Below are 26,296 nucleotides of genomic sequence, written 5' to 3'. Positions count from 1 at the left end.
AGTGTTGTCCTGGTGCTGTTTTTCCAACGAGTGCACTTTTCTTCAGCAGCAAGCCTCAGCTTCTCTTCTCCTCTTTTTAGACCTCTGCGTAGTTCCAGCCTCCAGTGAGAGCGATCGCTTGTGATATCCTCCCACCTCTCGACGTTCATTTTCAGTGACTTCATGTCTCTCTTGCAAACGTCTTTGAAACGAAGATGGGGCCGCCCTTGTGCTCTCTTGCCAGAGGCCAGTTCCCCATACAGCAGGTCTTTCGGGATCCTCCCTTCTGACATGCGGTGTATGTGGCCTAGCCAGCGGAGATGGTGTTGTTGGAGCAGGGTGAAGAGGCTGGGTATCTTGGCGCAGGCCAGGACCTCATTGTTGGTGACTCGGTCAGTCCACATGATGTCCAGGATGCGTCTCAGGCTGCGAAGGTGGAAGGCGCTGAGACGCCGCTCTTGTCTGTAGTAGAGGCTCCAGGTCTCGCTGCCGTAAAGCAGTGTGTTGAGGATGCAGGCCCTGTAGACTGCAACTCTGGTGTGCGTTGTCAGCATTCTATTCTCCCAGACTCTCTTTGCCAGCCTGGCAAACGTTGAGGCTGCTCGTCCGATCCGTCTATTGATCTCGGAGTCTAGGGAGAGGCTGTCCGTGATAGTGGAGCCAAGATATGTAAACTCGTGAACTACCTCCAGCTCGTAGTTGTTGATGGTGATGGCAGGGGGGTGCTCAAGGCCTTGGCCCAACACGTTGGTTTTCTTCAGGCTGATGGTCAAGCTGAAGTCCTGGCAGGCTCTTGAGAAGCTGTCCATGAGGCGTTGCAGTTGCTCTTCAGAGTGTGTTGCCAGTGTCTGCAAACAACATGTCCCTGATCAGTACTTCACGAACCTTGGTTTTTGCCCTCAGCAGGGACAGACTGAACAGCCTCCTGTCTGATCTGGTGTGGAGGTAGACACCATCAGTTGATGTTCCAAAGGTGTGCTTCAGCATGACTGCGAAGAAGATGCCAAACAGGGGTGGGGGCAAGCACACAGCCCTGCCTCACACCGCTGCAGATGTTGAAGGCTTCCGAAGAAGAGCCGTCGAACTGAACGACGCCCTTCATGTCTGTGTGGAATGACTGAACTATCCTGAGGAGCCTCGGGGGACAACCAATCCTGGCGAGGATTTTGAACAGGCCGTCTCTGCTCACAAGGTCGAAGGCCTTCATAAGGTCAGTGAAAGCGACGCAGAGTGGTTGTCCTTGCTCTCTGCATTTCTCTTGTAGCTGTCAAAGGGAGAAGATCATGTCGATTGTGGAGCGTTCCGACCTGAAACTGCACTGAGACTTGGGATATACCCTTTCAGCTATTTTCTGCAGTCTGTTCAGGACCACGTGGGTGAAGACCTTCCCAACGATGCTCAGCAAGGAGACTCCCCTGTAGCCGTTACAGTTGCTTCTGTCCTGTTTGTTCTTATATATGGTGACAATCTTGCAGTCTCTCATGTCTTGCGGCACTGTTCCCTCTGTCCAGCACTGGCACAGTAGTTCATGCAGGTGGTTTAGCAGGATGCCCTTTGCACATTTGATGGCCTGTGGTGGAATGCCATCCAATCCTGGTGCCTTCCCAGTGGGCAGGCTGTCGATGGCTTTACTCAACTCTTCGGCAGTCGGCAATGCATCAAGTTCTCCATGACAGGCAGGCATTCCACAGCGTCTAGCGCGCTGTCCGAGATGCTGTTTTCTCTGGAGAAGAGTTCAGAGTAATGCACCACCCATCTCTCCATCTGTTTGCCTTTGTCATTGATGGTCTCGCCTGTTACAGTTTTCAATGGTGCTGTCTCGCTCTGGGTTGGTCCAATGGCTTTCTTGATCCCCTCGTACACTCCACGGATGTTGCCTGTGTCAAATGGTGACTGAATGCTTTCGCATAGTTGTAGCCAGTAGTCATTTGCACAGCGTCTGGCTGTTTCCTGGGCCTTGCTTCTTGCTGTCCTTAGTGCTTGCAGTGTTGCCTGGGTGGGGTGGCGTTTGTGCTCTAGTAGTGCAACACACTCACCTCGATGACAGGGGTGAGCTTACTTGAGCTCGCTTCAAACCAGTCCTGTATCTTGCCCCGTTTCTTCCCAAAGGCCTTGGGTGCGGTGCTGTGGATAGTGTCCCTGAGAGAATCTGGTCTCTGCTGAGCATCTCCTTCTGGTGGGTCTGCAAGGAGAGCATCATCCAATGACCTGATGAACTCTGCAGCTATGTCTGGGTGCTGTGTCTTACTGGCATCGATGTGCTGCTTGCCTAGAGGCTTGGCGCAGTGCATCTTCTTCGGCCGAAGTCTGATCTTGCAGCAAACCAGAGAGTGATCTGTGTCGCAGTCGGCACTCTGAAAGGGGTGAGTCATGAGCACGTTTCTCAGGTGACGGCATCTTGTGATTATCAGATCTAACTAGTGCCAGTATTTGGAGTGGGGATGCTGCCAAGACACTTTGCGCTGAGCTTTGGTCTGGAAGTAGGTGTTGGTGACACACATTTTGTGGAGCATGCAAAGCTCGAGCAGTCGTTGCCCGTTGTCATTCATGCTGCCAATCCCATACCGCCCCAGGCAGCTTGGCCAGGAGTCATGGTTGGCGCCCACTCTGGCGTTCAGTGTCACCAAGTAGCAGCAACTGTTCCTGACTTGGGATCTCCTGTATCATCATTGAGAGCTGGTCGTAGAACTTGTCCTTTGTGTCTTGTGTAGAGTAGAGGGTTGGGGCATAGATGCTGACAAGGTTGACAGGCCCATCGGATGTGTGGAGTCGAAGTGAGAAAATCCGCTCTGTCTTTTTCTCGATAGGCTCTACCATCTTCAGCAGCGAGTTCTTCACGGCAAAGCCGACACCATGCTCTCTGGTCTCGTCTAAGCCCTTCCCCTGCCAGAAGGAGGTATAGTCTCTTTCACATAGGGTACCCGATTCTGCGAGACGTGTCTATTGGAGCATTGCAATGTCCACTTGGAGTCTCGACAGTTCATTGTTAATCACTGCTGCCTTGCGTGTGTCGCTGATCTCCCGAAGGTCATCTGATATACCAGTTGTCATGGTCTGTATATTCCAGCATCCTAGTCTGAGTGCTGGCTTCTTTCTTTGTCTTCTAGTTGTGCTTGGTGCAGCGTTTACAGTCCGCAGTTTGGGCTACTTGTATCCCTAAGCCCCACGCACCCAGTGGAGCGGGCGGACTGGGGAGGGACAGCCCCTAATTGTTGGGGGGCTGCCCAGCTTGAGGCGGCCGGTAGCTGTCCAGTGAGACGCGATGGTCTCTCCCTCTGTCGAAAGCAACCCCTGGCGCCTTGCTCTATGCCAGTCGAGCGCAGGTTTATAACTGGTAGACTGCTGCTTTCTGTGTTGTGCTGTCGCGGTGAGGCGACGCTGAAGTCTTCACTCTCCAGGGCGCAGGCCTGGGCAAGATTGTATGGAAGACTGGCAGTTGCCCATGCTGCAAGTCTCCCCTCTCCACGACACCGATGTTGTCCAAGGGAAGGGCAAAGGCCGATACAGCTTGGCACCGGTGTCGTCGCAGGAATTATCAGAACGAGGTTGAAGGCAATATCAGACTGCCTTAGGAACTCCAGCTCCGGATTTGTCCTCAGGGTTTACTCCGGAAGCCTTTCCCATCAGTGGGTATGGCCGCAAGGCAGCGGAGGTTTGAAATCAGGGTTTCTCTCTGTTAGATGGACTGCCTTCCCAGGCTGATGAGCTCCATCTACCCGAAGCACTGGGTTTAAGGCGCCAGGACCTGCCTTTGCCCCTTCTCCTGTCAGTAGAAACAGTTCTGCCGGTCTTAGAGGCTAAGCCACACGAGAAGGCCAGGAGCTGGACTTAGTTGTCAAAGGCTACTTGAGGCGCATGCAGTGAGGAGCACTTTTAGGTAGTGGGAGCTTGTCCCCACCACCACCCCTCGGCTTGACAACCTTGGTAATCTTTCCTTATGTTCCACAATGCATATAAATCTTGTTTGTTTTTCCACCAGCAACAGCTTGTCCTACTGTATTTCAAATACATGTTACTGCATTGATTCTTGAATGTACCCTTTCATTTTTAGCATTAGTCCTGACTGTTTAAAGTTTGTGGAACGGATTTCTGCTTTGGCATTTTTAAAAATTTGAATAGTGTTCAGCAGGATTTGTGTTGCTCTTTGGCCCCCTCTCTTGGGGAAAACAGTACTACATTATTAAAGTTCAAATTTGAAGTAACTTTATTATCAAAGTGTATATGTATATGTCACCATATGCTATCCTGAGAAAAAGATTGGCTCTATTTTTCACATGTACATCGAAACATACAGTGGAGTGCATCATCTTGTGGCAAATCAAATCAGCAAGAATCGTGCTGGGAACACGCCCACAACTCACTAATCCTAACCTACATCTTGGAATGTGGGAGGAAACTGGAGCACCTGGTGGAAACCCACGTGGTCATGGGAAGAACAAACTCCTTACTGACAGTAATGGGAATTGAACCCTGATCTCACAGCTGATACTGTAAGCGTTGCGCTGCTATAGTACTGTGTTGCCTCTAGCTACCTCGGACTAGCTGTTGATTGAGATTGCTAATTTCCACTTTTTCTTGCTATTAATTTTAACTATATTTACACCATGCTGTGATAACTTTTGCTTCTAGAACAGTAGCTGTTCATTAAAGGATGTTTCTCCCCCACTATGCTGCTTTAGTGTAAAAGCAATTTGTGTTTTGGATTTTGTTGAGAACAGTTATTATCCTTCAACCATCAGGCTCCTGAACCAGCATGGATAACTTCACTCATCTCAACTCTGAAGTGATTCCAAAAACTATGGACTCACCATTTTCAAGTACTCCTAACTCATGTTAACAGTGTTAGTAATCTATCTTTTTATCCATTCATTCGTCTATTTATCTGTCTGTATATTTGCAGTTTTTCTTTTGAACATTGGTTGTTTGTCTTCGAGTAATTTTTCATCGATTTTTTTTTGTATTTCTCTGTTCTACTGTAAATGCCTGTAAGAAAACAAATTTAAGATAGTGTGGTGACATATCCATATTTTGGTAATACATTTGCTTTGAACTTTGAACTATCATACTCTCATAGAACATGCCTTTTGGCCCTTCCAGTCTGTGCTGAATTATTATCCTGCCTAGTCCCATCGCCCTGCACCCGGACCGTAGAGCTCTGTACCCCTCCCATCCATGTAACTATCCAATTTCTCTTAAATCAAACCCCTATCCACTGCTTCTGCTAGCAGTTTGTTTCACATCCTCACCACCCTCTGAGTGAAGAAGCTTCCCCTCATGATTCCCCTTAAACATCTCTCCTTTCATCTTAACCTGTGTCATTTGCAACTCAGCCGTGTTGCAAATGACAAATGTTTTCATTCCAGCAGTTTGACTGGTGAAGGGAAATTAATAAACAGGCATCTGATTGAAGGTCTTGGACCTGAAATGTTAAACCTGTGTCAATTTTTACAGGTGCCTCCAGACCCAATGAATATTAATTATTTTATTTATTAGAGGAGGCATTGCTCTGTAAGTGTTGCCAGCATATTAAATCTAATAAACTTCCCTTTCCTAGCAACAAACTTTCTTGGTCTTGTGTTTAATAGGTGTCAGAAAGGGTTGAGAGGCGCCTTCAAGAAATTGAAAAGGAAATGAGAACTGAGCGACAATTAACAGAACAACGCCAGGATCAGCTAGGGCAGATAGCAGTGCAACTGCAGGAGGTGAGGTGTACATTTCCAATGTGTTTATGGTAACTTGAAGCTTGTATTGAAAGACCTGCTAATTACTTTGATTTCTTGAAAAATTTAGTATTTTCTCTGCAATACTCGGGGGATGGGGGAGAAATTCAAAGATTGAATGTGTATAATAAGGGATAAGAATGAATCTTTTCACTCTGCATGTTTGTAGTTGTATATTAAGTGATTTAAAAAATCACTTAAACAGCTGATGATGATATTTTGACAGTGATAAATCTGGTGTTCCTGAATATGTCACCTATTTTGCACAGCACCTGCTTTTCATTCCATTGGCTTTATGGACAAGAAGATTGGGTTGCCAACCTTCCAGCCAGAAAGATGTGAAATGATTCATTTTGGAAAGTTGAACTTAAAGGTATAGAGAGGGAGGGAACGTCGACTCAGACCATGGGAGGCCTGCGTTGGGCATTTTCATGCCTTACAAGGTGCAGATTGAAGTCTGTGTGGGGCGCCACTCCTCGCACAGACACTAGACCAATGTGTGATTAAGTGCCTTGCTCAAGGACACAAACACGCTGCCACAGTTGAGGCTTAAACTAGCAACCTTGAGATCACTAGACGAACGCCTTAACCACTTGGCCACGTTCCCACAAAAGGCATAATGCAGGGTTAATGGCAATATTCTTAACTATGACGGAGCAGGGGGATCTTGAGGTTCACGTCAATAGTTTCCTCAAAGATGTAAGAGACTCTTGGTTAGGCATATAGATAAAAGAAAAATGCTAGTTGATAGGGTGGTTAAGAAGGTGTATGATATGTTGGCCTTCATTAGTCGGGAGATTGAATTCAAGAGCCACAAGGTAATGTTGCAGCTTCATAGAGCTCTGGTTAGACCACATTTGGAATATTGCGTTCAGTTCTGGTTACCTCATTATCAGAAGGATATGGAAGCTTTAGAGAGAATGTTACTTTTTACCAAAAGGTCCCTGATGGCCACACCTGTGCCAGGTGCATCGAGATGCAGCTCCTCAGAGACAGTGTTAGGGATCTGGAGCTGCAGCTTGATGATCTACTGCTTATCAGGGAAAGTGAAGAGGTGATCGACAGGAGCTACAGGGAGGTAGTTATCCTTAGGCTACAGGGGTCAGAAAACTGGGTCACTGTCAACAGAGGGAAGGGAAATGCCCAGATAGTGGAGAGCACACCTGTGGCTGTCCCCCTCAGCAACAAATAACTTGTTCTAGATGCTGTTGAGGGGGATGACCTGACTGGGGACGCCCACGGTGACCGGGTCTCTGGCACTGAGCCTGGCACTGTTGTGCAGGAGAGAAGGAGGGAGAAGAGGAATGCGGTAGTCGTAGGGGATTCCATAGTCAGGGGAACGGACAGGAGATTCTGTGAGCCTGATAGAGATATCCGCATGGTGTGTTGCCTGCCAGGTGCCAGGGTATGGGATGTCTCGGATCGGGTCCTGAATATTCTAAAGGGGGAGGGTGAGCAGCCAGTTGTCTTGGTACGTGTTGGTACCAGTGACATAGATAGGACAAAGGAGGAGGTCCTGAAGAGAGATTTCTGGGAGTTAGGAAGGAAGCTGAGAAGCAGGACCTCCAGGGTAGTAATCTCGGGATTGCTACCTGTGCCATGTGCTAGCGAGGGCAAGAATAGCAGGATCAGGCAGATGAATGTGTGGCTGAGAGACTGGTGCAGGGGGCAGGGCTTCAGATTCTTGGATAATTGGGATCTCTTCTGGGGGAAGTATGACCTATTCAAAAAGGACAGGTTACATCTGAACCCTAAGGGGACCAATATCCTGGCGGGAAAGTTTAATAGAGCTGTTAGAGAGGGTTTAAACTAATTTGGCAGGGGGATGGGAACTGGAATGATAGAGTGGAGGAAGGGGAAGACAGAAATAAATCTAAGATAGTGAGCAGTAGTGTTCTACTAAGATAGTGTTCTATGAGTCTGTGGTGGCCAGTGCTATCATGTTTGCTGTTGTGTGCTGGGGCAGCAGGCTGAGGGTGGCAGACACCAACAGAATCAACAAACTCATCCGTAAGGCCAGTGATGTTGTGGGGATGGAACTGGACTCTCTCACGGTGGTGTCTGAAAAGAGGATGCTGTCTAAGTTGCATGCCGTCTTGGTCAGTGTCTCCCATCCACTACATAATGTACTGGGTGGGCACAAGAGTACATTCAGCCAGAGACTCATTCCACCGAGATGCAGCACAGAGCATCATAGGAAGTCATTCCTGCCTGTGGCCATCAAACTTTACAACTCCTCCCTTGGAGGGTCAGACACCCTGAGCCGATAGGCTGGTCCTGGACTTATTTCATAATTTACTGGCATAATTTACATATTACTATTTAACTATTTATGATTCTATTACTATTTATTATTTATGATGCAACTGTAACGAAAACCAATTTCCCCCGGGATCAATAAAGTATGACTATGACAGTAAAGATGTCAGGAAAGACAGGCAGGTGATGGGGCAAATTTGTAGCCGTTGGGATGAGTTGCAGTGCAATAAAGTTGCAGTGAAATCAAAGCGAAAAGTAGCAAATACTGGTCTTAAGGTGTTATACTTAAATGCACGCAGCATAAGGAATAAAGTGGATGATCTTGTCATACAGCTACAGATTGGCAGGTATGATATTGTGGCCATCACTGAGACGTGGCTAAAGGATGCATGTCTCTGGGAGCTGAACGTCCAAGGATACACAGTGTATCGCAAGGATAGGAAGGTAGGCAGAGGGGGAGGCGTGGCTTTACTGGTAAGAAATGATATTAAATCATTAGAAAGAGGTGATATAGGATCAGAAGGTGCAGAATCTTTATGGGTTGAGCTAAGAAATTGCAGGGGTAAAAGAACCCTGATGGCAGTTATTTATAGGCCTCCAAACAGCTGCATTGATGTGGACTACAAATTACAAGAGGAAATAGAAAAGTCTTGTCAAAAGGGCAGTGTTATGATAATTGTGGGGGTTTTAAAATGCGAGTGGATTGGGAAAATCAGGTTGGCACTGGATCTCAAGAGAGAGAATTTGTAGAATGTCTGCGAGATGGCTTTTTAGAACAGCTTGTTGTTGAGCCCACTAGGGGATCGGCTGTACTGGATTGTGTATTGTGTAATGAACCAGAGGTGATTAGAGAGATTGAGGTGAAGGAACCCTTAGGAGACAGTGATCATAACATGATTGAGTTCACTGTGAAATTTGAAAAAGAGAAGCCAAAATCTGATGTGTTGGCATTTCAGTGGAGTAAAGGAAATTACAGTGGCATGAGAGAGGAACTGGCCAAAGTTGACTGGAAAGGGACATTGGCGGGAAAGATGGCAGAGCAGCAGTGGCTGGAGTTTATGCGAGAAGTGAGGACGGTGCAAGACAGGTATATTCCAAAAAAAGAAATTTTCGAATGGAAAAGGATGCAACCATGGTTGACAAGAGAAGTCAAAGCCAAAATTAAAGCAAAGGAGAGGGCATACAAGGAAGCAAAAATTAGTGGGAAGACAGAGGATTGGGAAGTTTTTAAAAGCTTACGAAAGGAACCTAAGAAGGTCATTAAGAGGGAAAAGATTAACTATGAAAGGAAGCTAGCAGATAATATCAAAGAGGATACTAAAAGCTTTTTCAAGTATATAAAGAGCAAAAGACAGGTGAGAGTAGACATAGGACTGATAGAAAATGATGCTGGAGAAATTGTAATGGGCGATAAGGAGTTGGCAGAGGAACTGAACGAGTATTTTGCATCAGTCTTCACTGAGGAAGACATCAGCAGTATATCGGATACTCAAGGGTGACAGGGAAGAGAAGTGTGCGCAGTCACAATTACGACAGAGAAAGTACTCAGGAAGCTGAATAGTCTAAAGGTAGATAAATCTCCTGGACCAGATGGAATGCACCCTCGTGTTCTGAAGGAAATAGCTGTGGAGATTGCGGAGGCATTAGCGATGATCTTTCAAAAGTCGATAGATCCTGGCATGGTTCTGGAGGACTGGAAGATTGCAAATGTCACTCCGCTATTTAAGAAGGGGGCAAGGAAGCAAAAAGGAAATTATAGACCTGTCAGCTTGACATCGGTGGTTGGGAAGTTGTTGGGGAGTCGATTGTCAAGGATGAAGTTACAGAGTACCTGGAGGCATATGATAAGATAGGCAGAACTCAGCATGGATTCCTTAAAGGAAAATCCTGCCTGACAAACCTATTACAATTTTTTGAGGAAATTACAAGTAGGCTAGACAAGGGAGATGAAGTGGATGTTGTATACACAAACAACAGGAATTCTGCAGATGCTGGAAATTCAAGCAACACACATCAAAGTTGCTGGTGAACGCAGCAGGCCAAGCAGCATCTATAGGAAGAGGCGCAGTCGACGTTTCAGGCTGAGACCCTTCGTCAGGACTAACTGAAGGAAGAGTGAGTAAGGGATTTGAAAGCTGGAGGGGGAGAGGGAGATGCAAAATGATAGGAGAAGACAGGAGGGGGAGGGATAGGGCCGAGAGCTGGACAGGTGATAGGCAGAAGGGGATACGAGAGGATCATGGGACAGGAGGTCCGGGAAGAAAGACGGGGGGGGGTGACCCAGAGGATGGGCAAGAGGTATATTCAGAGGGACAGAGGGAGAAAAAGGAGAGTGAGAGAGGATGTTGTATATTTGGATTTTCAGAAGGCCTTTGACAAGGTGCCACACATACCACAAGATAAGAGCTCATGGAATTATGGGAAAGTTACATATGTAGATAGAGTGTTGGCTGATTGGCAGGAAACAAAGAGTGGGAATAAAGGGATCCTATTCTGGTTGGCTGCCGGTTACCAGTGGTGTTCCACAGGGGTCAGTGTTGGGGCCACTTCTTTTTACATTGTGCATCAACGATTTGGATTATGGAATAGATGGCTTTGTGGCTAAGTTTGCTGACGATATGAAGACAGGTGGAGGGGCCGGTAGTGCTGAGGAAATGGAGAGTCTGCAGAGAGACTTGGATAGATTGGAAGAATGGGCAAAGAAGTGGCAAATGAAATACAATGTTGGAAAGTGTATGGTTATGCACTTTGGCAGAAGAAATAAACGGGCAGACTATTATTTAAATGGGGAAAGAATTCAAAGTTTTGAGATGCAATGGGACTTGGGAGTCCTCATATGGGATACCCTTAAGGTTAACCTCCAGGTTGAGTCGGTGGTGAAGAAGGCGAATGCAATGTTGGCATTCATTTCTAGAGGAATAGAGTATAGGAGCAGGGATGTGATGTTGAGGCTCTATAAAGTGCTGGTGAGACCTGACTTGGAGTACTGTGGGCAGTTTTGGTCTCCTTATTTAAGAAAGGATGTGCTGACGTTGGAGAGAGTACAGAGAAGATTCACTAAAATGATTCCGGGAATGAGAGGGTTAACATATGAGCAATGTTTGTCTGCTCTTGGACTGTATTCCTTGGAGCTTACAAGAATGAGGGGAGATCTCACAGAAACATTTCGAATGTTGAAAGGTATGGACAGAGTGGATGTGGCAAAGTTGTTTCCCATGATGGGGGAGTCTAGTACAAGAGGGCATGACTTAAGGATTGAAGGGCACCCATTCAGATCAGAAATGCGAAGACATTTTTTTAGTCAGAGGGTGGTGAATCTATGGAATTTGTTGCCATGGGCAGCAGTGGAGGCCAAGTCATTGGGTGTATTTAAGGCAGAGATTGATAGGTATCTAAGTAGCCAGGGCATCAAAGGTTATGGTGAGAAGGCGGGGGTGTGGGACTAAATGGGAGAATGGATCAGCTCATGATAAAATGGCGGAGCAGACTCGATGGGTCAAATGGCCGACTTCTGCTCCTTTGTCTTATGGTCTTATGAATTAGGTCCAGATAGGCAGAAAGACACAAACCCCAATTATCTACTTATAATTATGTTTATTAGAACAGAACAGAGCAAGCATTAAAATATGCATGGGTACTCCCTCACTGCCGCATGCCTCCCATTCTGTGATCCGCAACGCTGTTTGTGATCAGCCCCTCGGTGAGGCCTTGAAGAACTGCTCTTGAGATTTCTCCCCCCCCCCAATACTTTATATTTGTTCTCGCTTCACCGTAGTAACTGGACCAATATGTTAGCACTAGCTCAAACCACTGAACTGGAACCAGTCATCATTTGTCACCACTGTTCATGAGTCCCACCCCAGTGTTCACCCAACTTTCATGTTCTCACTAGTGTATTCCATAATCTTGCATTCTCATTGTTGCTGTATAGTATTCTCACAGTAGTAATCAAAGCTTCAGCAGCTAGTTCTGATGTGCTCAAGGCCGCAGTGGTAGTGAAGGCATTTGACAAGCCCAAAGATTAAGCCTTAACAATACAATGTGCTGCCTGGATTAGAGAGCATATCTTATGAGGATAGGGTAAATAAGGCAGGGCTTTTCTCTATGGAGAGGAGGATGAGAAGTGAAATGATAGAGGTGTGTAGAGATATTGGACAGCCGAAGACTTTTTCTTCGGGCAGAACTAGCTACTATAACCGGGTACAATTTTGAGGGTGTTTAGAGAAAAGTTTAGGGGAAGTATCAGAGGTAGGTTTTTACACAAAGTGGTAGGTGTTTGGAATGTCCTGCCAGAGTGGTAGTAGAGGCAGAAACTTTGGGAACTTTAAAGAAACTCTTTGATAGGCTCATACATGAAAGAAAAATTGAGGGTTATGCAGGAGGGAAGGGTTAGAATGATCTTAGAGTAGTTGAAAGACTAGTACAGCATCATAGGTTGAAGGGCCTATACTGTTCTGCATTATTTTATTTCCCTGCATTATATTTCCCTTTTGTAGATTGGTTCCAGGTATCATTCTCTAAAGATGCGAAATTGAGAGAAATAGGCAGAAAAACCTTAATGTGATGTCTTGTTTTTACAAGAAGTGACAATTTATTTTCTATGTTATCCTGTTATTCTGTGTTGTCATAATATCCCGTTTTGTGCTGAAATGCATGCTGATACCAGGAAGGAGTTGGCTTTGGGTCCTTGAGGAACATAATGTTCTTTTGAAGAACATTAAAGTGGGCAATTCCTTGGGATTTGACAGGATCTATCTCAGGTTTTTTTTTTCCAGAGGCAAGAGAGTAGATTTCTGGCAGACCATCTGGCAGATTTCTGGAGGTTTCTGACAGAAGTCTTCAGAACTGCTTTAGCCACTAGTGAGGTCTCAGAAGACTGGAGAAGAGCTAATGCTGTTCCATTAGTTAAGAAGGACATGAGGGATGAACTAGGAAAATTATAGGCCAGTGAGCCTACATCAGTGGTAGGGAAATCATTGGGGATAGGATTTACACACAATTGGGAAAACATAAACATATTTGGGATAGTCACCATGGTTTTGTGCTGGATAGGTCAGTGTAGCCGTTTGCGCGATGCTACTACGTTAGAGTTGGAATTGAACTCTGAAATCCAATGTCATCTGAAATGAGTCTATACGTGTACCTGTGGAATGTATGGGTTTCCTCTAGGTGCTCTAGTTTCCTCCCACAGTCCAAAGACGTACTGGTTAATAGGTGAATTGGTCATTGTAAGTTGCCCCATGATTAGGCTAAGATTAAATTGGGGGTTGCTAGGTGGCATGGCTTGAAGGGCTGGAAAGGCCTGTTCCATGCTGTATCTCAATAAAATAAATAATAAACTGTTTTGAGGAGGTGATAAGGGTAGGGCAGTGGATGTTGTTTACATGGAACACGGTCCCTTGTGGTAGGCTGGCCCAGATGATTATGACACATAGGATCCATATCGACTTTGTAGATTGGATTGGACATTGTCTTGGTCATAGAAGACAGGGCAGTGGTGGAGGCTTGTGGCCAGTGGTGGGGGTCAGTTCTAAGACCTCTATTGTTTGCGATATATAAATGATTTGGACAAAAATGCAAGTGGACTGATTAGTAAGTTTGCAGGAGGTACAAAAATTGCTGGAGTTTTGGCCTAGTTAGCTTAAACTTTCTTTGTGTAACAATATCCAACATCCCAGAATCAGTCAAAGTTTAAAGTAATTTATTATCAAAGTATGTTTAGGTCACTATATACTACCCTGAAATTCATTTTCTTGCGGGCATTCACAGTAGATACAATGGAATCAATGAAAAACTTCACACAAAGACAGACAGCCTATGTGCAATTGAAGACAAATTGTGCAAATACAAAAAAAAATATAGTAAATAATATTGAGAACATGAGTTGTAGTGAGTCCATAGGTTGTGGTATCAGTTCAATGTGAGGTAGGTGAAGTTATCCGTGTTGGTTAAGGAGCCTGATGGTTGAAGGATAATAACTGTTCCTGAATCCAGTGGTGTGGGATCTAAGGCTCCTGTACCTCCTTCCTAAATAACAGAAAGTCTGCAGATGCTGGAAATCCAAAGCATCACACAAAATGCTGGAGAACCTCTGTAGGTCAGGCAACATTTTTGGAAAAGAAACAGTTGAAGTTTCGGACTAAGACCTTTCTTCAGGACTGAGAATGAAGGGGAAGCTACTGTGTTTCCCCTCCCCCCTCCACCTTTTTATTCTGGCATCTTCCCCCTTCCGTCTCAGACCCGAAGAGGATCTCTGCCCAAAACATTGACTGCTTATTCTTTTCTATAGATGTTGCCTGTCTTGCTGAGTTCCTCCAGAATTTTGTTTGTACCTCTTTCCCGATGGTAGCAACAAGAAGAGAGCATGGCCTGGCTGGTGGGGGTTTTTGATGATGGATTCTGCTTTCTATTGGCAATGCTCTTTGTAGGTGTGCCCAATGGAGATCTTTGCTGCACTCTCTCTATCTTCCTTTGGGCAGGGAGACCTATACACAATATTCTAGATGTGGTTTCACCATCTCTCCTCTTGGCTGTTCTTGTAAGAAGATTTGAGTACAACGTACTGTATGTCATCCTCATTGCTTGTTGCTGCTACATGTTAAATTTCAGTGACTCCTGCGTAAGGACTTCCAGCTCCTTATGTACATTGATGTCATTAAATCTCCATTTTAATGAATACTGTTCTGTTTATTTTGGCAAAGTGGATGAATATTGCTGTTTCTGCAAATTCTGCTGTGTGCAAATTAGCTGCCAAATTTGCAACTGACAAGATGGCGCCATGCTGCAGTCTCCGTTAAGGATGTGGCTTAGATTTAATTGTTTTTTTCAGGTTCATAGGGTTGGTGCATAGGTTGTGTTAGTTGTTAACACAGATGACATATTGCACTGTATGCTTTGATGTACTGTACATATGATAAATAAAATGAATCTCAATTTGATTCACTTTAGAAATACTCCACTGGCTGTAAAATACTCTGAAGTGTACTGAAGAGGATATGAAAGATGTTATGTCAATCCAAGTCTTTGACTTTTGTTTTTATTTACTAATTTTACTCTTGGAGAGGTTGTATTGGGTGGCATAAGCTTTTTGCTATCAAGTGAAAGTGACTGGTAATTGAAAGTCAAAAACCTCCGCATCTAGGTAATTGGAGGTAAATGCTTCTATTATTTTCTGCAAGGATATGGTTCTGATGTGGGTAGATGGGCAAAAAGGCCAACGTTAATATGATGGGCTGAAGGGTCCGTTTATGTGCTCCATGGCTCTATAATGTGGATATCTTGCTGTGGTTATTCTAAAGGGATAGCCAATGAAATTAAAAGAGTATTTCTAATTAATCAATTTTCTTAAAACAGGTAGCAGTATGATTATAACATGATGTGTTACACATGTCATTTGCACATTATATTCATTTTCCTGAAAAGAGTAGGGGGAATTGATGGTTTGTTTGCATTAGGGGAGTAGACATTTGTAAAAGTGTAAAACTTGAGGAACAATCCCAGAGCAAAATCTTCAAGAGATTTACTAAACCCATTTGACAGAAAAGTTTAAAACTATTAGTGATTTAGACACTGCATCATATACTGTATTTGGTGTGAGGAACAACTTCTGCCATTTAGTATTGTGGAACAACTTAAATTTTTAATCTGTTGAAAGGAAAGCTGAAGGCAGCTTTTTCATTGAAAGGGTGGTCAGTATATAGAGTCATTGAAAAGTACAGTGCAGAAACAGGCCCTTTGGCACATCTAATCTATGTTGAACCTTTTAAACTGCCAACTCCCATCGACCTGCATCCGTACTATAGCACTCCATACCCTTCCCATCCAGGTACCTATTCAAACGTATCTTAACCATTGAAATCAAGCTTGGATGCGCCAGTTAAGTCGGCAGCTAGTTCCTTGCTCTCACAACCTTCCAACTAAAGATACTTCCCCTCATGTTCCCCTTAAAACATTTCACCTTTCAGCCTTAACCCATGACCTCTAGTCGTGGTCCTATCCAACCTCAGTGGAAAAAGTGTGCTTGCATTTACCCTATCTGTACCCCTCATAATTTTGTATACCTCCCCTCAATCTTTTACATTCAAAGAAATGAAGTCCTAACCCAATCAATCTTTCCTTGTAACTTGGGTCCTCCAGTCCCAGCAACATCCTTGCAAATTTTCTCTGTACTCTTTCAATCCTATTTGTATCTTTCCTGTAGGTAGGTGACCAAAACTGCAGGTAATACTCCACTCTAAGTCAGGCGTCACCAATGTCTTGTACAACTTCAACATAACATTCAAACTCCTGTACTCCATACTTTGATTGATGAATGGCAATGTGCCACAAGTTTTCTTTACGACCTTATCTACCTATGCCACCACTTTCAATGCATTATGGAGCTGTATTCCTCGATCCCTTTGTTCTACCACATTCCTTTATTGCCTTACCGTTCACTGTGTAAGACCTACCCTGGTTGGTTTACTGAAGTGCTACATCTCGCAATTGTTTGCATTAAATTTCATCTGCCATTTTTCAGCCCATTTGTCCAGATCCCGCTGCAAGCTCTGATAGTCTTCCTTGCTGTCCACTACACCCCAGTCTTGGTGTCAGTCGCAAATTTGATGATCCAGTTAACCACATTATCATCCAGATTGATGATATAGATCACAAACAACAATGGACCCAGCACCTACCCCTGTGGCACTCCACTAGTCACAGGTCTCCAGTCAGAGAGGCAACCATCTACTGCCACTCTCTGGCTTCTCCAACAAAGCCAATGTCTAATCCAATTTACTGCTCATCTTGAACACCACGTAATTGAACCTTCTTGACCATTCTCCCATGTGGGACCTTGTCAAATGCCTTGCTGAAGTCCATGTAGACAACATCCACTGCTTTGCCTTCATCAACTTTCCTGGTAACATCCTTGAAAAACTCAATAATGTTGGTTAAACATGACCCACCACACACAAAGCTATCTTGACTATCTCTAATCAGTCCCTGCTGATCCAAATACTCATATATCCAGTCCCTTAGAATACCTACCATTAGCTTTCCCATTATTGATATCAGGTTCACTGGCCTATAATTTCCTGGTTTATTTTTAGTGCCTTTCTTAAACAGCAGAACAATATTAGCTATTCTCCAATCCTCCGGTACCCTACCTGTCGCCAAGGATGATTTAAGTAACCGTGTCAGGTCTTGTCGATTTATCCACCCTAATTTGCCTCAAGACAGCAAACACCACCTCCTCCAAGAGAACACTTAAGAAAGAAATCAGGAGGGCTGAAAGAAGGCATGAGGTTGTCCTTGCAGACAAAGTGAAGGAGAATCCAAAGGGATTCTATAGATATGTTAAGAGCAAAAGGATTGCATTGGACAAATTTGGTCCTCTGGAAGATCAGGATGGTAACCTATGCGTGGAGCCAAAAGAGAAGGGAGAGAAATGGATCTTTTTTTGTATCTGTACTAACTCAGGAGACAGACACAGAGTCTATAGAAGTGAGGCAAAGCCCCCTTGAGGTCATTGTCCCTATACGTATTACAGAGGAGGAGGTATTTGCAGTTATTAGATGCAAACACCTAATTATTAGCTGCAAACACCTGAAACATCTGGATAGTGAAGATACATCAGGAGTCTCTTCATTGATTCCAGCTCTGCATTCAACACTATCATTCTCACAAAACTAATCAATAAGCTCCAAGACCCGGCATCAATACTTTCTTGTGCAACTGAATCTACGATTTCCTCACTTGCAGACCCCAGTCAGTTGGGATTGGCAACAACACCTCCTCCACAATCACCATCAGCACAAATGCACCACAGATGTGTGCTTAGTCCCCCGCTCTACTTGTTTATACTTGGGCTGTGATGGTAGCCCAGTGGTTAGCACAACTCGTTACTACTCGGGGTGGCGGGCGCAGAATTCAGAGTTCAATTCTGACATCCTCTAAGCAAGTTTGTACTTGCCTTCTAGTGTGTGCCTCTGAGTACTTCGGTTTCTTCCCACAGTACAGAAACGTACTGGTTAGTAAGTTAATTCGTCATTGTAAATTTTCCCGTGATTAGACTAGGGTTAAATTGGTGGGTTGCTGGACAGTGTGGCACAAACGGCCTGAAGGGCCTGGTCCACACTGTATCTCTAAATACACCAAGTAAAATAAACAAATTATGACTGTGAGGTGAAGCACAGCTGCAATGCTATTTTCAAGTTTGCTGATGACACCACTACTGTGGGCCAAATGAAAGATGGTGACAAATCAGCATACAGGATGGAGATTGAGAATCTGGCTGCATTGTGCCACAACAATGTTTCACTCAATGTCAGCAAAACCAAAGAGCTGATTATTGACTACAGGAGGAGGAAACCAGAGGTCTATGAGCTAGTCCTCATCAGGGAATCAGAGGTAGGGAGTGTCAGCAACTTTAAATCCCTTGGTGTATCATTTCTGGGGATCTGTCCTGGGTCCAGCTTGTAACTGCCATTACAAAGAAGACATGGCAGTGCCTCTATTTTTGTAGAGATTTATGCAGATTACATTATTATCTAAAACTTTGACAAACTTCTATAGATTCATGGTGGAGAGTGTACTGACTAGTTGCATCATGGCCTGGTATGGGTGCACCAATTCCCTTGTATGTAAAAGCCGATTAAAAAGTAGTGGATATGGCCCAGTCCATCACAGGTAAAGCCCTCCCCACCACTGAGCAGATTTACAGGGAGTGCTGTTGCAGGAAAGCAGCATCCATCCTCAAGCACCCAGGTCACACTCTCTTCTCACTGCTGCCATCAGGAAGTAGGTACGTGAGTCTCAAGACCCATACCGCCAGGTTAGAAACAACTTTTACCCCTCAACCATCAGGCTCTTGAACCCGAGGGGATAACTTCATTCAACCCAATATTGAACTGATTCCATACCCATGGACTCACTTTTTGGGAGTCAACAACTCGTGTTCTTGATATTAATGGCTTATTTATTATTATTATTATTTTCATCATCAATCATCATCATCATCATTATCATCATCAATTTCTTTTAGTACTTGCAAAGTTTGTTGTTTTTTGCACACTGGTTGTCCTGTCTCTGTCCTGCGTGGTTTTTCATTGATTCTATTGTGTCAAATGATCTCGCTTGGCCCATATTTCTCTTAAATCATTCCTATACATGAACCTGCTTAAATTCCTTTTGAATGTTGTTAATGTACCTGTCTCAACTCTGGCAGCACATCCTTATACTGACCATCCTTTGGTGTAAAAGCTCTCCTCAGTTTCCTTTTCAGTCTTTTCCCCTCTCACCCTTAAGCCTGCAAATAAGAATCAGAATCAGGTTTATTATCATCGGCATGTGATGTGAAATTTGTTAACATAGCAGCAGCAGTTCAATGCAATACATAATCTAGCAGAGACAGGACAAAATAAATAAAATAAAACATAATAATAAATAACCAAGTATATCAATTATATATATTGAATAGATTTTTTAACAAGTGCAAAAACAGAAATACTGTATATTAAAAAAAGTGAGGTAGTGTCCAAAGATTCAATGTCCATTCAGGAATCGGATGGCAGAGGGGAAGAAGCTGTTCCTGAATTGCTGAGTGTGTGCCTTGAGATTCTGTATCTCCTACCTGATGGTAACAGTGAGAAAAGGTCATGCCCTGGGTGCTGGAGGTCCTTAATAATGGATGCTGCCTTTCTAAGACACTGCTCCCTAAAGATATCCTGGGTACTTTGTAGGCTAGTGCCCAAGATGGAGCTGACTAGATTTACAACCTTCTGCAGTTTCTTTCGGTCCCGTGCAGTAGTCCCCCCTCCATACCAGACAGTGATGCAGCCTGTCAGAATGCTCTCCACGATACAACTATAGAAGTTTTTGAGTGTATTTGTTGACATATCAAATCTCTTCAAACTCCTAATAAAGTATAGCCGCTGTTTTGCCTTCTTTATAACTACATCGATATGTTGGGACCAGGTTAGATCCTCAGAGATCTTGACACCCAGGAACTTGAAGCTGCTCACTCTCTCCACTTCTGATCCCTCTATGGGGATTGGTATGTGCTCCTTCGTCTTGCCCTTCCTGAAGTCCACTATCAACTCTTTTGTCTTACTAACATTGAGTGCCAGGTTGTTGCTGCAGCACCATTCCACTAGTTGGCATATCTCACTCTTGTACACCCTCTCGTCACCACCTGAGATTCTATCAACAATGGCTGTATCGTCAGCAAATTTATAGGTGGTATTTGAACTATGCCTAGCCACACAGTCATGTGTATACAGGGAATAGAGCAGTGGGCTAAGTACACACCCTTGAGGTGTACCAATGTTGATCATCAGCGAGGAGGATATGTTATCACCAATCTGCCCAGACTGTGGTCTTCCGGTTAAGAAGTCGAGGATCCAATTGCAGAGGGAGGTACAGAGGCCCAGGTTCTGCAATTTCTCAAACAGGATTGTGGGAATGATGGTATTAGATGCTGAGCTATAGTCGATGAACAGCATCCTGACATAGGTGTTCGTATTGTCCAGGTGGTTCAAAGCCGTGTGGAGAGCCATTGAGATTGCATCTGCCATTGACCTATTGTGGCGATAGGCAAATTGCAATGGGTCCAGGTCCTTGCTGAGGCAGGAATTCAGTCTAGTCATAACTAACGTCTCAAAGCATTTCATCACTGTCAATGTGAGTGCTATCAGGCAATAGTCATAAAGGCAGACCACATTATTCTTCTTAGGCACTGGTATAATTGTTGCCTTTTTGAACAAGTGGGATCTTCTGCCCGTAGCAGTGAGAGGTTAAAAATGTTCTTGAATACTCCTGCTAGTTGGTTGGCACAGATTTTCAGAGCCTTTCAGGACCTTCTGCCTTGCGAGGGTTCACTCTCTTTAAAAACAGTTTAACATTGGCCTCTGAGACGGAGGTCACAGAGTCCTCAGGTGCAGCAGGGATCTTCACAGCTGTAGTTGTGTTCTCCCTTTCAAAGCATGCATAGAAGGCCTTCAGTTCATCTGGTACTGAAGCATCGCGCCATTCATACTATTGGGTTTTGCTTTGTAGGAAGTGATGTCTTGCAGACCCTGTCAGAGTTGCCGTGCATCTGATATCACCTCCAACCTCATTCGAAATTGTCTCTTCACCCTTGAAATAGTCCTCCGCAAATCATACCTGGTTTTCTGGTACAGGCCTGGGTTGCCAGATTTGAATGCCACAGATCTAGCCTTCAGCAGGCGACGTACCTCCTGGTTCTGACACGGCTTTTGGTTTGGGAATGTATAGTAAGTCTTTGTAGGCACACACTCATCCACACAGATTTTAATGAAGTTGGTAACAATTGCAGTTTACTCATCCAGATTTAAAGATGAATCCCTGAATACGGTCCAATCCATCGATTCAAAGCAGTCCTGTAGGTGCTCCTGTGCTCTCCTTGTCCAAACCTCCTTGGTCCACACTACTGGTGCTGTAGTCTTCAGTCTCTGTCTATACTCAAGGAGTAGGAGTTCAGCCAGGTGATCAGATTTCCCGAAGTGAGGGCGTGGAATAGCATTCTTGATGGTGGTGTAGCAATGGTTCAGTGTGTTGTTTCCTCTGGTATTGCAAGTGATCTGTTGATGGTAATTGCTTAGTGATTTTTTTCCAGACTGGCCTGGTTAAAATCTCCCAAAACGATGGTGAAGGCGTTAGGGTGCACTGTTTCGTGCATGTTGATCTCATTGCTCAGATCATCTGAAGCCTAATTGACATTGGCCTGAGGTGGAATGTAAACTGCTACCAGAATGACCCTAGAGAACTCCCATGGTAGGTTAAAAGGATGACACTTTACTGCTAGATATTCCAGGTCTGGTGAGCAGAATTGGGACAGCACTGATATATTTGTGCACCAAGAAGAGTTGATCATGAGGCATACTCCTCCACCTCTGCTTTTGAGAGACTCTATAAATCTATCCTGATGGTGTGTAGTAAACCCGTTGATCTGAATCGCTGCATCCGGTACGGAAGGGGTTAACCAGGATTCCATGAAACAAAGGACACACATGGTCCTAATGTCCCTCTGATTCAGCACCCTGGCTCTGAGATCATCGATTTTATTCACCAGAGATTGCACGTTCGCCAGCAAGATAGTCGGCATAGGGATTTTAAAACCCCGTTTTCTTAATCACACTTGTAACCCTGATCTTCGCCCACGCTTCCTCCGAAGTGTCCTCCGTGGGCACTTCCGACCACAGATGGTGTTGTTTCCGTCAGTTTTAAGCGGCGATAGTTCGTTTATACGCATTAAGACATCTTTGTTGACTGTACTGACCTTAGAAGCAGTTGTGCATTTTAGCTGTAACAGGCTGAAACTGGAATATTTAATCGTATTCACTGAGAAAATGACCTCCTGTTCTTGGTTTCCAACCCTGGGAAAAAGACTCTGCGAATGCACCCTATCTATGCCTCTCATAGCTGGGTATGCCCGCAGGAAAAAGAATCTCAGGGTTGTATGTGGTGACATGTATGCACTCTGATAATAAATTGTACTTTGAACTTTGAAGTCCCATCAATTCCTTGTAATTCTCTTCTGCACTTTTTCCAGTTTAATGACATCTTTCCTATAGTAGGGTGACCATAACTGAGTCTCACTAATGACTTGTACAACTGCAGCATAACATCCCAACTTCTATACACGATGCTCTGACTAATAAATGCCAAAGCCTTCCTTGTTGCCTTACCTACCACTTTCAGAGAACCATGTACTAGTACTCCTAGGCATCTCTGATCAACAACACTCTCTAGGGCCCTACTGTTCACTAAAAGTCCTACTCTCATTTGAATTCCTAAAATGAAATACCGTGCATTTATCAGAATTAAACTCCTTTTGCCATTCCTCAGTGCTCTTTTCCAGCTGAATTCCTGATAATCATTAGGTAGTTATGAAACTATTATCACAAAATATCAGTAAAATAAATTCTGAAGGAAGTTCTTTAACTAGAAGTGTTAAATTGATTTCTCATTCTGATGTTGCTGCCGGTTCTCCCTCTTCAGTGCCTTTACGTTTTACTTCATATTTACAGCATTTGTGGCTCATTGCTTTTCAAAAAGTTTTTAATCTTTGATCATTGTGTCAATTTTATTCTAATTGATGCAGCATGTGGAAACTTTGTGGCAAGTATCTCCTGACCGTCTCATCAGTTTTTACTAAGATTGGTGTTCAGTTTTTATTAAGATTGGCTTTATGTTTTATGTTAACTGTTTTGCTCAGTATCTTTCATCTGAATTAGTTTTTAGGATTTGTGTTTTGTTGAACTAGTTGCTTCTACATTGAGTAACCACCAGGGGTCAGTTTTTCTTCATTGATGATAATAGCTCTTAGATTTCTGGTGATTTATTCCAGCATCTTAATGCACCAAAATAAAATTCATTTTGTGCATTTCATCTAATCAGTCTTTAAGCAACTGTGGGAATACTTTATAAACTGACAAAAAACTTTATGAAAGCTTGTGACAGTGCAGAATGCACTTCAAATATGTATGATATTAAATACAATGTCTTCTGAAGAAAATTGCAAAATTCCTTTTAAGTACTGAACTGAATCCCCAATGCTGCTGTGATAAATTTTTTACAATAGTGTGTAGTTTATTAAAATATGCCGTTATTCACCATTATGCAGCCTCGCATGCAATTCCAGAGCATTAGTTATTCAGCAGAGACTTGTTCAATAGCTTATTTAATGTTTTTGCTGCGTAGAATGGAATATTAATTCTGCTATAAACCTTTAACACAACTGTAAGTATAAAAATTCCAGGTGCAGTATATTTTAGTAAGTGCTTTTTTTAATCTGTGGTTGGAAGAGTAATTTATAATTTTAAGTAATGAAATTAGAATAACATTATAGCAGTAATGATGGGTCTTATTATGAAGTCATACCTTTCCATCACAATTCAATTTTTTGGTAAGATTTAAAAAGCATTGTAGGGTTGGGCTAATGCAAGTTGGGAGTGCTGAGGCTATAAGTAAAGGAGTGGAGGAATTTCTGAGGATGGCAGTTCAGAAAAGGGGGAAAAAAAAGCTTGATTCTAGAAAGTATTGGTGGACTAGTTGGAATTTTGTTATTTGAATTGGGCAAAATGATGAGAAGTTTACAGTCAATACTTTGGGAGCTTGGCCTGAAGAGTATTGGAATACTTGAACCTTGTATTTGGCAAAGGCATGAATGACTAAGTGAGCTTGCTTCCTGTCACGTGAAAAGGATTAAATTGCCTTTGCTGAGTCTTCTGATCTGTTGCTCTTTCTACTTCATTACTTATGCTGTTTCTGACTATTCAGTCAAAGTAAATTTATTACAGTATTTAAGTACCATATACTAGCTTGAGATTCATTTTCTTGCAGACATTTGCAGGAAAATAAAGAAAAATATAGAATTTTATGAAAAACTGTGCATAAATGAAGACTGACAAACAACCAATGTGCAAAAGAATAAATTTCACAACATGTTACTGATATTAACTGATTCTGAAAAGAAGACAAAATGTGCAAATTTAAAAAAAATCTATACTGAGAATGTAAGCTGTAAAGTCTTTGAAAATGAGGTTGTGGAATCAGTTCAGGGTTGTGGTGAGTGAAATTATCAATGCTTGTTCAGGAGTCTGATGGGTGTAGGGCAGGGTTCCCCAATTAGTTTTCCACAAGGGCCAAATTATGTCAAGCATGCCAAGCCAAGGGCCAAAACGTCCAGGGATTTTTTTCATTACGCCAGTAAGTTGCTTTATGGACAGATGTTGTTGCTGCTGTTACTATTATTATTATTATTATTATTATTATTAGTAGTAGTAGTGGTAGTAGTAATAATTTAGGCCTGCGATTCTCAAAGCCTGTGTTGTGGGTCACACAAGAAAAAAAAATGCACTCTTGAAACAAAATAAGTCCAAAACCAACCATTTAATTATGACTGTAGCTATCAGAACTGTCAGCTGTCACATTGAGAACTCATCTGGGACTTAAAATACACACACACACACACACACACACACACACTCACTCACTCACTCACTCACTCACTCAACATGGTAGTCTTCACCACTTTTCTTCCACAGAGTTTTAGTAGTACTGCCTTTTCCACTGTTTCTGTTCTCTCATTTAATCTATTTGTTATTTTTAATTAATCTATGTAGCATTTGAAGTATGAAGTGTAACTATAAATGAAATTATCAGTATTATTGTTGTTGTAGTATTATTATACCACAATAAGATTGACAAATGGGCAAGAATAAATTGATTCACTCACCAATCAGTGAGAGAAGTGACAGTGATGGGATAAGGCAATCTTTCTGATGTCGGGCCTGTATTCTGTTGTGGCAATCCTGAGGCACTGGCCGACATGTGCATTGGAGAGTCTGTTTCTGTCCTGGTTCTTGATAGAGTTTATTGAAGAAAATGATGACTCACATATGTATGTGGAGGGGAACAGTGTGAGTAGGACCATTGCAATAGCTCTCGTGTTTTTGAATTGAGCTTGGGGAACCACGTTGATCCAAAAGTCACTCACCCCAACATCCTTGTGTTGTGCTTTGAGCAAATCAGATGTTCCCATTTCCAAGACCTCCATCTGAAGAGTTGCCTCATCTGTGGAAGGCACCAGCCTTTTGGCCTCTGCAGTCCACTGGCCATCAGCCGAAATGGAGAATGGCTGTCTCAGGAAGAGGAGGATGTCACCTGAGAGTTTAGGGGAGCTTTCAAATCGTTCCCTGAAGTTTTTTGCCAGGCTCGTTACGAAATCCTTCATCACTGGATCCTCTTGCACTTCGTTCTTCTTGCAATGCTCCCGCAGACATGGAAAGTGCAACTTTCTCCTGTGAATGTCTCTCTCCAAAAGGTTCAGCTTTGACGGGAAAGCTTCAATCACCTCGTACATGTCTGCAACATTGTGGTTGTTGCCTTGTAATTGCAGATTAAGTTGATTTAGATGAGACATGATGTTACACAAAAAAAAGAACATGTGCCATTACCTTGTTGTCATCTAGAAACCTCTTAAATCCTTGGGCTTTTTGGCTCTGCAGGCTGGATAAAAATGACATAAGCTCATCGCGCAGGTTGCACACCCTCTCCAATACACAGCCTTTGCTCAGCCAGCGAACATCATTCTGCAGCAAAGGATCTTTGTGTTCTGCTGACATTTCCTCCAGCAATGCTCTGAAAAGGTGATGTTGCAGACTAGAACTCTCACAAACAAAATTTACCAGTCTCATCACAGTATCCAACGCCTCTTTCATTTCTCCACACAGTTTAGCGCACTACACTGATTTGTGAATAATGCAATGAAATGCCAAGAGTGCTGGGTTAACAGCGGCAAACCTGCTTACCAAGCCTTTGTGTTGTCCCACCAT

General features: G+C 43.5%; 1 protein-coding gene across 6 annotated transcripts in view; it reads left to right on the top strand.

Annotated features, from left to right (window-relative positions):
* LOC134344680 (centrosomal protein of 128 kDa) overlaps positions 1-26,296 on the top strand; it is a 664,526-nt gene that overhangs the window by 58,544 nt on the left and 579,686 nt on the right. For all 6 annotated transcript variants that reach the window (XM_063044801.1, XM_063044787.1, XM_063044794.1 and 3 more), the window contains one exon: positions 5,565-5,681. In XM_063044801.1, coding sequence (XP_062900871.1) covers positions 5,565-5,681 — 117 coding nt within the window. The remainder of the gene's footprint in view (positions 1-5,564; positions 5,682-26,296) is intronic.

Source organism: Mobula hypostoma, chromosome 1 (assembly GCF_963921235.1).
Source record: "Mobula hypostoma chromosome 1, sMobHyp1.1, whole genome shotgun sequence".
Taxonomy (NCBI): Eukaryota; Metazoa; Chordata; class Chondrichthyes; order Myliobatiformes; family Myliobatidae; genus Mobula; species Mobula hypostoma.
The sequence above is the reverse complement of the archived record's forward strand: the minus strand, read 5'-3'. Positions and strand labels throughout refer to the sequence as shown.